The 13,063-nt window shown below is 42.4% G+C and overlaps 1 protein-coding gene across 2 annotated transcripts in view; it reads left to right on the plus strand.

Moving 5' to 3' along the window:
- The window catches only part of Trank1 (tetratricopeptide repeat and ankyrin repeat containing 1), a 90,957-nt gene that overhangs the window by 27,673 nt on the left and 50,221 nt on the right, over positions 1–13,063 (plus strand). The window contains exons 2-6 of one of the 2 annotated variants that reach the window (XM_028860047.2): positions 4,414–4,540; positions 7,769–7,919; positions 8,716–8,834; positions 11,252–11,338; positions 11,566–11,704. In XM_028860047.2, coding sequence (XP_028715880.1) covers positions 4,414–4,540; positions 7,769–7,919; positions 8,716–8,834; positions 11,252–11,338; positions 11,566–11,704 — 623 coding nt within the window. The remainder of the gene's footprint in view (positions 1–4,413; positions 4,541–7,768; positions 7,920–8,715; positions 8,835–11,251; positions 11,339–11,565; positions 11,705–13,063) is intronic. The other variant, XM_028860048.2, reaches the window with a different exon arrangement.

Below are 13,063 nucleotides of genomic sequence, written 5' to 3' on the forward strand. Positions count from 1 at the left end.
TGAGATCTCATGCCTTTGCTTGAGAAGTCACATGCCTTTAATCCCAGCACTAAAAAGGAAGTGATATGGTGGACAGAGAAAGGTATATAAGGCGTGAGGAAACAGGAACTAAAGTCTTTTAGGCAGAGGAAGAAGCCCTTTCGACTGAAGCCCTTTCTCAGGCTGAGGAGCTGGTGAAGTAAGAGGTGGTGGCTGTGGCCTGCTTTGCGTCTTTGATCTTTCAGCTTTCACCCCAATATCAGGCTCTGGATTTTTTTTTTTTTTTGGTTTTTCGAGACAGGGTTTCTCTGTGTAGCTTTGCGCCTTTCCTGGAACTCACTTGGTAGCCCAGGCTGGCCTCGAACTCACAGAGATCCGCCTGGCTCTGCCTCCCGAGTGCTGGGATTAAAGGCATGCGCCACCACCGCCCGGCAGGCTCTGGATTTTTTATTATAAGACCTTTAGCAATTTGTGTTACAAAGTTCAAATTTTGTCTTCTCCCTCCGAGTGTCTAACATCCCAGTGGCACTTGGGCTCCCCTGACAGTGGTGCATTTGGAACCTTCTTTGTTCTTCCAGGCTGCTTCCAGCATTAACCTTGATGCTCTGTATGCCCTGGGTGAAGGCATGGTGGCCCTTGCTCCCTGCACCCCCCCCAATGCTTCAGAGGGCTCCTCTTTGGCTATCTTCAACTATGTCTCTCCTTACAAGCAGGAGTTAGGAGCTTGTGCCTCATTCACCCAAAACCCTTGTCTTCCCTTTAATCCACAATGGGTACAAGTACTCTGGAATTCCCTGTTGCTGGAGGGCTTCTCTCCAGGTTCCACCAAGCCCCTCAGTCCCACAATCCAAGTATAAAATAATCACTCAGACACTTATATTACTTATAAACTGTATGGCCGTGGCAGGCTGCTTGCTAACTGTTCTTTTATCTTAAATTAACCCATTCTATAAATCTACACCTTGCCACATGGCTGGTGGCTTACCAGTGTCTTTACATGCTGCTTGTCCTGGCAGTGGCTCCAGTGTCCCCCTGCTTCTTCCTGTTTCCCCAATTCTCCTCTCTCCTTGTCCCGCCTATACTTCCTGTCTGGTCACTGGCCATCAGTGTTTTATTTATATAGAGCGATATCCACAGCACTTCCCCTTTTCTTCTTTTTTTAAAGGAAGGTTTTAACTTTAACATGGTAAAATTACATATAACAAAACAATTATCAAGCAAGAATTACAGTTACAATATTAAAGAAGATATCCTATCTAATATTTGTGAGTTTAAGGTTTTATATCTAACTTATCTTTTATCATAACTGAGGAAATTACAACTATCTAGTCTTTAACCACATCAAAGACCTGAGAAGGAACATAATGGTACTTGAGAAATGGTAGATGGATGCAAGCAACTTTCGGGAATCTTGCAAGAGTAGACCAAGACAGCTGGCAGCCTGGACAGTCACCTAATGTTTCTCAGCATTGTTGGTGCATTCAAATTGGCTACAGGCCTAGAGTATCTGGCAGACCATTTTCAGAAGCAGGAATTCTGAAAGACCATCTTACCCTGTCTTGGCAGAGTACAGTGGTCGCTTTCCTTGTGTCCCGCTTGTCCAGGAAGGACAGCATTGCATTCGTACTGTCAGCCATCAAGGCAAGGGCAGTTCTTTGCTCAGTAGGCCATTTTGTGCCAAGAAGACAAACTTCCAAATGGAAATGTCTTAGAAGCCCAACATTCTCTCGGGATCAAATTGGTGCAGCCAGGAGCAATTGTGTCTCACGTCAACAGATTTCTAAGTTATTTAAATGCCATATTCTCTAGGTGTATGAAGTGTTTGAAGATTACCTGTCCATCTGACCTATGTATCTGTAAATCTGGATAACCTAACTAACGTAACTATAGAGATGACAGGCATAGGTGACTATAAATCTATAAGTCTTATCTACCGAAATAACCTAAGGACTAAGGCTTCACGTAAACAAGGTAAACAGTCTATAAGCAAATGTATCGTGAAGAACGATGACTTCAAAATTGTGACAATACACAAGATATTTATAACAGAGGTAGGAATATATAGTGTGATATGCAATATGACAACAATCTTAAATATATATCAATATACTGAATATCATAAACAGAAGTAGAACATACATAAAAGTATGACAGATATAAATTTACATTTGTATCAATATAAAAATGTTTCAAATAAGAGTAGAAATAGATGTACATTATAACAAATATAGTTCTGTATTTGTACCAATATACAAATTATCTTAAACAGGAGTATAAAAATAGTTTACATTTGTATCAACATGTAAGAATCCATAACAGTACAAATTACAGTGCAAATTATCTAAGGTTGCTATTTTACTAAATTTGTTTACTAGTATATACAATGATTTGCCATCATATCTTATACCTATCCGTTCCATTTCTTCTTCCCCCCTTTTTTTAGAATACTGAGTCTAATATTTTCTTCCACCCCCAACCCTATAACCATCATCCATAATCCTGAGAATTATGAAACCTAAGGGAGAAGGGGCATCGTTTTCTTAGAATTGCTTCCTGCCGTTTAGGGGGTGATGTTATCTCTGTTGGGTACTGTGAGAAATCTCAGATAGTTAAATCTCAGTTAGACTAACTGTAGGTTCTGCAGCAAGTTTGTCTGAAATTCTGGCAAGAAGTGTAGTATGATGATGATTACCACGGCATCATTCTGGACTGGGTAGAGTTGTTGTTGTTGGGGCCCCATCTTCCTTCTGGAGACTTCTGAGATTGCTATTGGAAAAACTTATTTGTTATCAAAAATGGGAGGTTTGGATTTAAAGAGGACATAGCATGTAAGAAAGGATTCTGAGAAATCAAGAGTAAGCATGGAGAGAATTAGAATTTAAAAGACAATGGTCCCTTTTTATTGGTTTCCTTCTGTCTCACACCAGAGGGCTCTTCTGATACGGGACTGAAGAATCTCTCAAACTTTTCTTTTAGCAATATGCTTGGGTTTAGAGAAGGAGTGAGCCAATTCCATTTCCAAAGCCAGCTTGGCTTATAATTGAATTGGAACCACAACTTTTCTAGATTGATAGAGAGATAGATGTTAGACAGTGAGATTTTTACCATGTGTAGATTGGTACCAATAGATTCTTTCTTTCTGCTGTAAACATCCGGATATCCAAGGCCTTATGAGTTTTGGAAGATGGGTATTTCCATTATCCTGGAAAGACAAAAACAGAACCCTACCCCACCCTTTGATTGTTAAATTTTTCTTACAACTTGTAGAGATGTCACATTGGTGGATGATCTTTTACTTCTCTTCATCAAGGGGTTTTTCCTGTTCGAATTGAATTTTTATTAATTTTGTCGGTATCCATAGCTTTTCTTCTCCTGCAGAAACAAAGGCAAAACCCCTTCCCCAATGTAGAACATATCCAGGTTTCCATTCTGAGGTCAGCACATCCTTGAAATAAACCGGTTGGTTTAGCTCAGGAGTTTTGTCTGTTGTCCAATGTCTCTCCGAAGCTGTTGTTCCTTTTAGCTCAGTCAGTAGAGCATAGGACTCTTAATCCCAGGGTCGTGGGTTCATGCCCCACGTTGGGCACCAGATATTGGTGAAATTATTATGGCCACTCCACATAGTTAAAAGGATATTTATTTAATGGCGTAACTCACAAATTAAATGGTAGGTAGGTCGCAGGGTCTGGGAAAGGTGTATTGCATTCCAGCGCTGTTCTCTGGAGCTCTGCTCAGTCCACCTCCAATGTTCAGGGTCCCTGCATAGAGAGTGCGCGCAGAGAGAGCGCTGGCCCATCCAGCTCTTGGGTTTCCAGGCGCCTCCCCTGGCCCTGCCTCGTAGGCATGACAGTTGCCAGAGTCTCAGTGGGGTTGGAACTTCCAGATCCAAGCTGGAATGGCTACCCACTACAATTACCTGCCTTTAGAGCCTTCCTTCAAGCCTGCAGAGGCCACTTGTCTATAGCCTATTCTCAGGGTTGGCAATGGAGATTGTGTAATCATGTGTTCTGAGAGGTTCTTCCTATGATATAGTGTGCATGCCACATCTGCACTCTTTAAAGTCTTGATAGAAATGCCTTCCCATCCCCATCTATATGACATCATCATTTTTATATTTTTACCAACATTCTCTACAAATAAAGACATTTGTAGAGATCAGTCTGGGGATGGAATTAAGATATTGAAAGCATTTATAATTAAAAGTATGAGCAAAGTAATTGGGAGCAGGGAAACACAGGTTTGTACATTGTAAATACTCCAGCCTTTTTAGGGGGCTACAAAAGACAGATATTATATGCATAACAGGTATTTCCAGCTAAAACCCTCTGCCTGGTTTTAGCCAGCAGCCAGCTCCAGAGTGGTGGCCTTTGAGGACTGAGCCCTAATTTTGCAGAATGATGGCTTTGCTGATTTCTGGTTTGTTCTTGCTCACAGGGCTCCCCCTCGGGAATTGGCTGTGATATTGTGCAACAAATCCAATGCATTTTACAGCCTTGGGAAATGGAACGAGGCTTTTCTTACTGCCAAGGAGTGTCTCCAGTGGGACCCAACCTATGTGAAGGTATGGTAGCAGTGACTGCTTTCCTCCTCTTACTTTGCTTGTTTTTCTTCCTTCTTGTCAAAGTGAATGTTCTAGGAATGCTTCTCCTTGAATGCACTTGCTATTCAGACAGAGGTCCATGGGATGGGGGAGCCTTGCCTCAAGAGGAGTAGGTACAGGGATGGTGAGTGTTGAGACATGCTGCCTGGGAGAGTGGAACCCTACTCCCTGGTAGATGGAGTTCAGTGAGAGGCTGGAGTGCTCCTTAGACCTGATGTAGTTAGACGAAGATGCTTGAACCTCATTATAACAAAGCTCCACTTGAGATGGCAGGTCAGTGGAAAGCAGACCCTTTGAGGGGATCAGGGAAGTTTGAGAGTCTAATGAGACCCTTTAAGGCTATTAACAAAGATCAGTAGGTGGTGGTGGTGGTGTGTGCATTCCTTTCTTTTATTTTTTAGACAGGATCTTACTATGCAGCCCTGGCTAGCCTGGAACTCACTATATAGACCAGATTAGCCTTGAATTCAAAGAGATCTGCCTGTCTCTGCCTCCTGGGTGCTGATATTAAAGGCATGCACCACTATGCCCAGTTTGGTAAGCACTAATTTGAGGCTTTTTCAGTTGAAATGTCCCAAGTGCTGACCCTGTAATGCACTTTCAAGACACACAAAAGGAAGGAGAGATGTCATGTCAGACCCTGAGTAATTCATACCCAAACTGAAGAGAAGAATAGCCTGGAAATAAAATATGAAGCTTTAAGTTAAACAGTAGTCTGTATCTATCTGAGGCAACAGACTATGAAGTGTTAAATTAGTGGTCTGAGTAGTTGAGAAAGCTCCTCCATAAACTGGGAATAACACCAAACATTAGCCTTTCTGTTACATGCTGTGATGTGCACGAGAGATTCTAGCTATAAACTCAGGTTCCTCAACTGTAAAATGAGATGATGCCTAGGGCAGCAAGAATTAAGGAGATACTAAACAAAATAGTTGTCAACAGAACACAATGGGAAGATGTGGGGAGCTTGGAGCCACAAATGACTCAAGTATTAAGAGAGAGGCTTGAATATTTTACATTAAAAGTAGGCATTTACCCATACTACATGCTAGGAAAGCACTCCTCTACCAAGCTACATCCCTATTGTGGGGAATGGATATTTTAGAAGTTATTGAGCTTGAAAATGGAAGCACATTTCTGAGAATTCTGCTCAGAGGTATGCTAGGGTGGGGAGTAGTTGGGCCTGGCATGCATTCCCACAGTTCTGGCTGTGGCCTGAGAAAGTTCTGAATGATATTCCTAGTTTAGTTTTATCTGTTGCTATGTTTTTAATGGGGATTCCCTAGAAGATTCTAATGAAGGAGACAAGACGGAAAGTTGATGCTATTTTTAACAAGAGTGAAAAGACAAGGGACCCTAGGTGTAGGGGCTGCAACCTGTGAGGGAAACAGATGGAAAGTAAGGGCTGTTTTAGGAAGCAGGTTTGTAAGCAGACACCTCAGGGCTGATGGTCGGTGTGTAGGGAGAGGGATACTCCAGGAAGGCTTTACTCTACCTCTTTTGAATCACAAATGCCTACATCTTAAAATAATCTTTATGTCAAAGCAACATGTTTGGGGATAGAATATTTCCATTCTCTTCACCCCTACAGAATAAAAAAATGAAGTTTTAGATCTGAGGAAACAAATAAATGGAAACTTCTGTGCTAGCTCACATGGTTGGGGGGAAAAATCAAAACCCCAAAAAACCCAACACAGTGCAGATATTGTTTCAAGTTGTTACCTGAGCTCTTTAGACATTCAAAGAAAAGTTAATTCAGATCAATAAATACTGAGAGATCCAAGGTTAAGTTGAATTTCTAAATATTTGCTTTTGCATGAACCCAGGTTGTGAACATTTTCTGTTAATTCTGACAGTAGTCTTGGTGGGTCCCTGCCACTGCAGGTGACAGAATGGGGGAGACAGTGTCCTTTCACTCTTATGTGCACTTGTGTGTTTATAAAATCAGACCATTCTCCCTCTTATTTTTTTTTTTTTTTCGAGACAGGGTTTCTCCATGTAGTTTTGGAGTCTGTCCTGGATCTCGCTTTGTAGACCAGACTGGCCTCGAACTCACAGAGATCCACCTACCTCTGCCTCTGAGTGCTTGGATTAAAGGTGTGTGCCACTGCAGCCTGGCCCATTTTCCCTCTTAAATGTTATTATGTGTGTGTGTGTGTGTGTGTGTGTGTGTGTGTGTGTGTGTGTGTGTGTGTGTGTGTGTGTGTGTGTGTGTGTGTGTGTGTGTGTGTAGTCAGAGGACAACTTGAAGTTGGTCTTGCCTGTCCGTGTGGGTCTTGGACTCAAATTCAGGTCATCAGGCCTGTCAGTAGGTGACTTTACTCCCTGAGCCATCTTTTTGGACTCTTCCCACTTTTAGTTGTGATTTTCTTCTTTTTTACAGAAAACAGTGTTGCCTCTTGTTCCTATTGCTTATAACACAGAGCTGAGTAACTCTTAGCGCTTGTCAATGCAGTTTTTCCTTGCACACAGTGAAAATTGTGTTTACTCTGAGCAAAAGGAACAACTTCTGTGTTTACACACAAGTTTCCTGAACACCAACCACAGGACACTTTTCCTTCTCCTGCCCAGACTGTGATCAGCAGTGAACAAAAGCCATACTCATGACTGAAGCAGCCTGCTTTCTTCCCTCTCTGTCTGCCACGTTCGATATTACAGAGTGATAGAGTTGGGCATGGTCACATATTTTCCTAACAGCTACGGTGTGTCAGAAAGGCTCAACACAGAGTACAGTGTGGGAAGCCTGTGCCTGTTGCCTGCGCCTGCTGCTTCTCAGAAGTCCTTCTTGGGCCTGGGGGACGACACGGGAGTGGGGGAGGTACTTGCTGTGCAGGCATGAGGACCTCAGTTTGGAACCCAGTACCCACATACCTGTAACCTCAGCACCAGGTGGATCCTGGGGGCTGGCTGGCCAGCTGGTCAATCTCACAGAAATGGTTCAGTGAGAGCTCTTGTTAAAAAAATAAAGTGGAGAGCAATAGGGGAAGACACTTGAAGTTGACCTCTGGCTTCCACACAAGCGTGCGTGCCCCCCCTCCCCAGACAGAGAATGAGTGTGAGAGAGAGGGAAGAGCTTCTTTGTGCATGGTGAGGCTTCTGGAGTTGATATCCCCACACCGCGGTCTTGTTTTCTCCCCAGCACCAGGTCAGAGGCTGTGGGAACACCAGCTTTACTTTGTCCTTTTCCAGGGTTACTACCGAGCCGGTTACTCCTTGCTGCACTTGCTCCAGCCTTACGAAGCCGCTCGAATGTTTTTTGAGGGTCTTCGACTTTTGCAGAGAAGCCAAGACCAAGTGCAGGTTCCTGATTTCCTTGTTGGGATCTTCACAACTATGAGCAGTAAGTCAGACTGGGAGAAAGTATTTTCACTTTTTGTTACTTACCCAGAATGCCTCATGGGAAAATGACTCCCAAGTGTTCATTTGGGGCTAATATATTCAGTTGGAAAGAAACTGGTCTTACCAGAAAGCATTTTGGAAGCTTCAGTGACTTGTGCTTTTGTAAAAACAGGGAAGTCTGATTACACTAATGACTTATTTTGTTTTATAGCCTGAAGTGTCCTTTGTTGCTGGTTAGAGATTTCCTGCTTATACTGTTTGTGTTAGATGATTTTGTTCTTTCCCATGACTTTCAAGTATTTTTCTCTGATTTGCTAAAAGTTATTTTTTTAAAAATAATGTTATTAATCTTCTTTCTTAAGTTTTCAGATGGTAGCAAGCCTTCTTGTGCTGCGCCATTTCATTGACCCCTTGTTTGTTATGAAAATAACCTAGAGGGCCAATGGAGGGTCCTGTGACAGCTCACAATGTGTGTTTGGCATCACAGCTATAACACTCCTTGCCCAGGGATCAGAGGCCTTACTACTCCTTCCAGGAGGGTTCAGAGAGACCTTATATATTACATCCCTTGCCAGAGATGATGCAGTCTACTGCCCTAATAGTATCCAGGGCCCTGGCTAAATTTAAAATGTTTGTCACCCCATTCAGTCATAATGGACTTTACATTTTGAAATGAGTTTTCCTCCTGAGATCTTTTACTTACATTTGACTTTATGTGGTCTTCATTGGGGAAACATTCCTCAAGGCTCTAGATTTCCCTTACTTGAAAGTTTCTAAACTATGCAATTTTCTTTCAGGTGACTCCATTGTTTTGCAGAGTTTCTTGCCCTGCTTTGATCATATTTTCACTGCTGGATTTTCAACGGAAGTGTGGCAATCTGTAATAGAGAAGTTGGCAAAGAAAGGATTATGGCACGTGAGTATAGGAGGTGGCTCCCTTACTAGGAAAACATACTCTATTAAATAAAATCTTCTCTTGATACCAAGGGAATGTAATGTATTATGTGTTTATCTTGATACCAGAATAACTTTTTAAAAACATTTTTTGATTCTCTGTGTGGATGTGTGTAGATGTAACTGTCTTATTAAATAAGAAACACAGAGCCAAATGTAGAGTTAAAAGCTCAAGAGGTCAGAGCAGTAAGCTAAGAGCTGAGACATAAAACCGCCTTCTTACCCTTCCTGCCTCTGTCGTCCTTCTCCTCAGCAAGAGACCTACTTCCTGTGTATCTGTCTTTTTATTGACTTTCTCTTCTGCCTTCTCATTGGTTGTAAACTCAACCATATGACCTCCTCGTCACTGCCTGTCTATACAGATCTCCAGGTCTCTATGGTTGGTATTGAGATTAAAGGCGTGTGTCTCCATGCTGGCTGTATCCTTGAACACACAGAGATCTGCCTGTCATGTGATTGGGATTAAAGGTGTGTGCCACCACTGCCTGGCTTCTGCTATAGCTTGCTATTAGCTCTGACCCCCAGGCAACTTTATTTATTAACATGCAAATAAAATCACATTTCAGTACAAATAAAATATCACCATAGATGTGCCTCTGTTATGTATATTGTATATGGTGTGCATTTCTTTGTGTGTGCATATGTGCATGTAGATGTATGTGCACATGTGTGTGCTTGTGTGTGGAGGCCTGAGGTTGATGTTGAGTGTCTTTCTTGATCACTCTCTACCTTATTTGTTGAACAGGATCTGTCACTGAACCTAGAGCTGTGCCTGGCTTTTTAAGTGGATGCCAGGAACCTGAACTCAGATTCCTGTACTTACATAACATGCACTTTTCCAAGGCAGCCATTCTCACAACTCAAGGTTTCTGTGTAGTTTTAAGAAATTGCTGATTGGTAAATAACAGCTAAAAGAGGCTGGGGGTATCCTTGACCTTTGTCCTCCATTTACTACTTGGACTAATAATTTCTCTTTTGAATCACAGATTTTCATTTGTAAGTTGCAGCATACAAAATCACTTTACCAATTTTTCTTAGGGTTTGGCTGAGAATTTAAAAAGAATGGTTAAGAGCACCTAGTGATAGTCTGCTACTGTGTGTTGAAGTCTTACAATGTGCTAAGCACTGGGCTAACAAGTTTTTTTCTTTCTAAATGTGTGTAGCTAAAGAGTTTTCTCTCCTGGTCCTGCCAAGCCCCGGCAGTCCGACAGCCCACTTATAAAATAAACACACAGATGCTTATATTATTTAAACTGTTTGGCCTAATGGCTCAGGCTTCTTGTTAACTGTTCTTATATCTTAAATTAACCCATTTCTATTAATTTATACTTTTCCATGTGGCTCGTGGCTTACCGGTACTTTACATCTCCCTTGTCATGGCAGCAGCTGGCAGTGTCTCTCTCTGCCTTCCTGTTCTCTCAATTCTCCTCTCTGTTAGTCCTGCCTATACTTCCTGCCTGGCTACTGGTCAATCAGTGTTTTATTTATTAACCAATCAGAGTGACACATTTGACATACAGAACATCCCACAGCAAATGTGTATGATTTTTTTGCCTGCATGTATGTATGTGTACTACATGCTTACCCAAAGAAAACATCAGGTCCCCTGGAACTGGAGTTACAAATGGTTATGAACTGTCATGTGGATGCTGAGAATTGAACTCTGGTCCTCTGGAAGAACAGCCAGTGTTCTTAACCACTGAGCTATCTAACTGCTGAGCTAAGATTTATAATAATCTGACATTATCATCCTACACAATCAATGGAGGGCTCAGGAATCCAGCCCAAGGAGGCAGGCCCAACATCCTGGCTGTGTGATGTCTAGGTAGTTTTCAAGTACTGGAGACTGAGGCATCTTGTAAAAGCCAGGCCAGCAGTCATGACTATCAGAGCCCTGAATGCATTATCTAGGACTGAGCATGGACAGTGGGCCTGTGAAAGGTGAGCATTGACTGTACATCAAACTGAAAGGATCTAGAAGCAAAATATGGCCTTAGTCTCAGTTTCTGTGCTCCTAGTCCATTGGCAGGGATGTGTATGAGGGCCATATCTCTAGGCATGATCTTACAGAGCCTGGAATTTTAGGTTTGTGTGACATCAGACTACCCTCATCCCCTGCCAAGATGCTTGATATTAGAGTCTTGTCTTTAGCAGGTTGTGAGGGACTGTGGAAAGAGCTTTGCCTACAGTCAGCCAGGCAGGTGGCTAGACAGAGAGGCTTTGGTCACCATGGCTCAGGCTGACAAACTTTGTAGGTAGCTTAAAAAGTAGATGAAGCTTGTTTTTTGTTTGTTGTTGTTGGGCCATACAATAACCTTTCTGCTCATTAAGCTGTGGAGAAGATTACTATGCCAACGTTTTCTTGTTCTTCCTTACAAGCAGTCATTTCTACTGTTGTCATCAAAGAAAGATCGACTGCCACGCGATATCTATGTCTCTGAGCTGTCACTGAAAAGCCTCTTTGAGGTAAGGGGAGTGATTCTGGAAATGTGCCTTTATAGGAGGCCATGTCACTTGTGTTTAGGACTTTCCCAGTACCTGCTTCATTGTAGATGTGTTATTTATGCAGCTCTCAGGCTGAGAATAGTTCATTCATGTTTTACTGATTCAAAAATGTGTGGTTGGGGGAGCTTAAGTTTTGTATTGATGTAGTAACCTCTATGACTCTGCTTGTGTATGTTGTTTCTTTCCAGAAGTATGTCTTCATTGGGCTTTATGAGAAAATGGAACAAGTGCCCAAGTTGGTTCAGTGGCTCATCTCCATTGGTGCAAATGTTGAAACCATAGGACCCTACCCTCTCCATGCCCTCATGCGGCTCTGCATCCAAGCAAGTGAGTGTTCTCCCCTTCACACACCCACCTAGCTGCTTGACAGCTCAGAACCTGAGGGCTCTGCCCAGAGTTGAGCTGCTTGAAAGCAGACTGTCCAAGCGATTCTGGTTTCCAGCAAGTACAAAGCATCTTTATCTCTCCTGGCACCTAGTAGTTACCAGGGATCCAGCTTGCAAAGATCTTGTGTTTTTTAGAGTCTAGACAGAAGGGTAGAAGGGTCTACAACTGTGTTTTGGGACTGTAGCTGGAGGATCCTTGAGAGGAACATGGACTAATACTGATACAGTTGTGTTCTCTCTTCTCTCTCTCTCTTTCTCTCTCTCTCTCTCTCTCTCTCTCTCTCTCTCTCTCTCTCTCTCTCATTCTTTTCTTCCACTTCTCCCCTCTTTTTTAGGATAGAAAGAAGGACCTCTACACATGCTAGGCAAGCTGTCTGCCACTAAGCTACTCTCACTCTCACACCCATTTAATTTTGAGACTGTTTTGCTAGTTACTCTCTGGCTTTGAAATCACTGTGTAATGCAGGCAGGCCTTAGATTTGTGTTCCTCTTGTCTTGGCTTCCAGAGTAGCTTGGACTACAGGCATGTACCACTCGACCTAACAGAACTTCCATTTTCATAAAATAGACTCTTTAAAGCTTTATCATTTGTTTTACGAAATTAAGTATTTGAGTCTGTCATTATATACATATACTTGTAACAACACTTCAGATAGAAACTTGTGTTTTCTTGATGGGGTAAGTTTGACATCTTCCTGGACCAGAAGGAGCCAAGAGAGCTCTGTTTGCTCTTCTAGTCTGTGTCATCTTCCTGGAGGGGGTGGGGTGGCCAGATGTTGTGGCTTTATTCTTCCATCTTTTATTTGTGTTCCATCATTATCCATTTTATACACTCAGGATTTTGTACATGATGCTATTCTTCCTCTTATACAGGGATTGATAGACAAACATGTAAAAGTAAAGCCTGACTAAAAGCAGTCTAATTCTGGACTCCATTTTCAAATGAGGAGACTGGTGAAGATTAGAAATTTGTCTGTGTCCTGAAGGTCAAGACCCCGTCCATCTCCTCTTTACAATAGGGGAGCCAGATGTAGCTTAGGCCACATCCTTGCTGAGCTCCTTCCCCTGCCCTACCCTGCTTGGTTCATCCCTTTTCTCCTGAGTTTCTTCCCCCACTAGTAAGTTAAATGGGTAAGAATCCCTGTCAGCCTTCTAGAGGACCTGATCTGAGATTATCATGAAATGCCTGCCTCTCCTCACACCTTTTGTTGGAGAGTAAAAGTGTGTGCTAGAGTTCCCATTTTGATCCCTTAGGGGACATACAGTTGATTTGCTTTGTTGATTTTATGTAGAAAATAAT

This window comes from Peromyscus leucopus, chromosome 7 (assembly GCF_004664715.2).
Source record: "Peromyscus leucopus breed LL Stock chromosome 7, UCI_PerLeu_2.1, whole genome shotgun sequence".
Lineage (NCBI taxonomy): Eukaryota > Metazoa > Chordata > Mammalia > Rodentia > Cricetidae > Peromyscus > Peromyscus leucopus.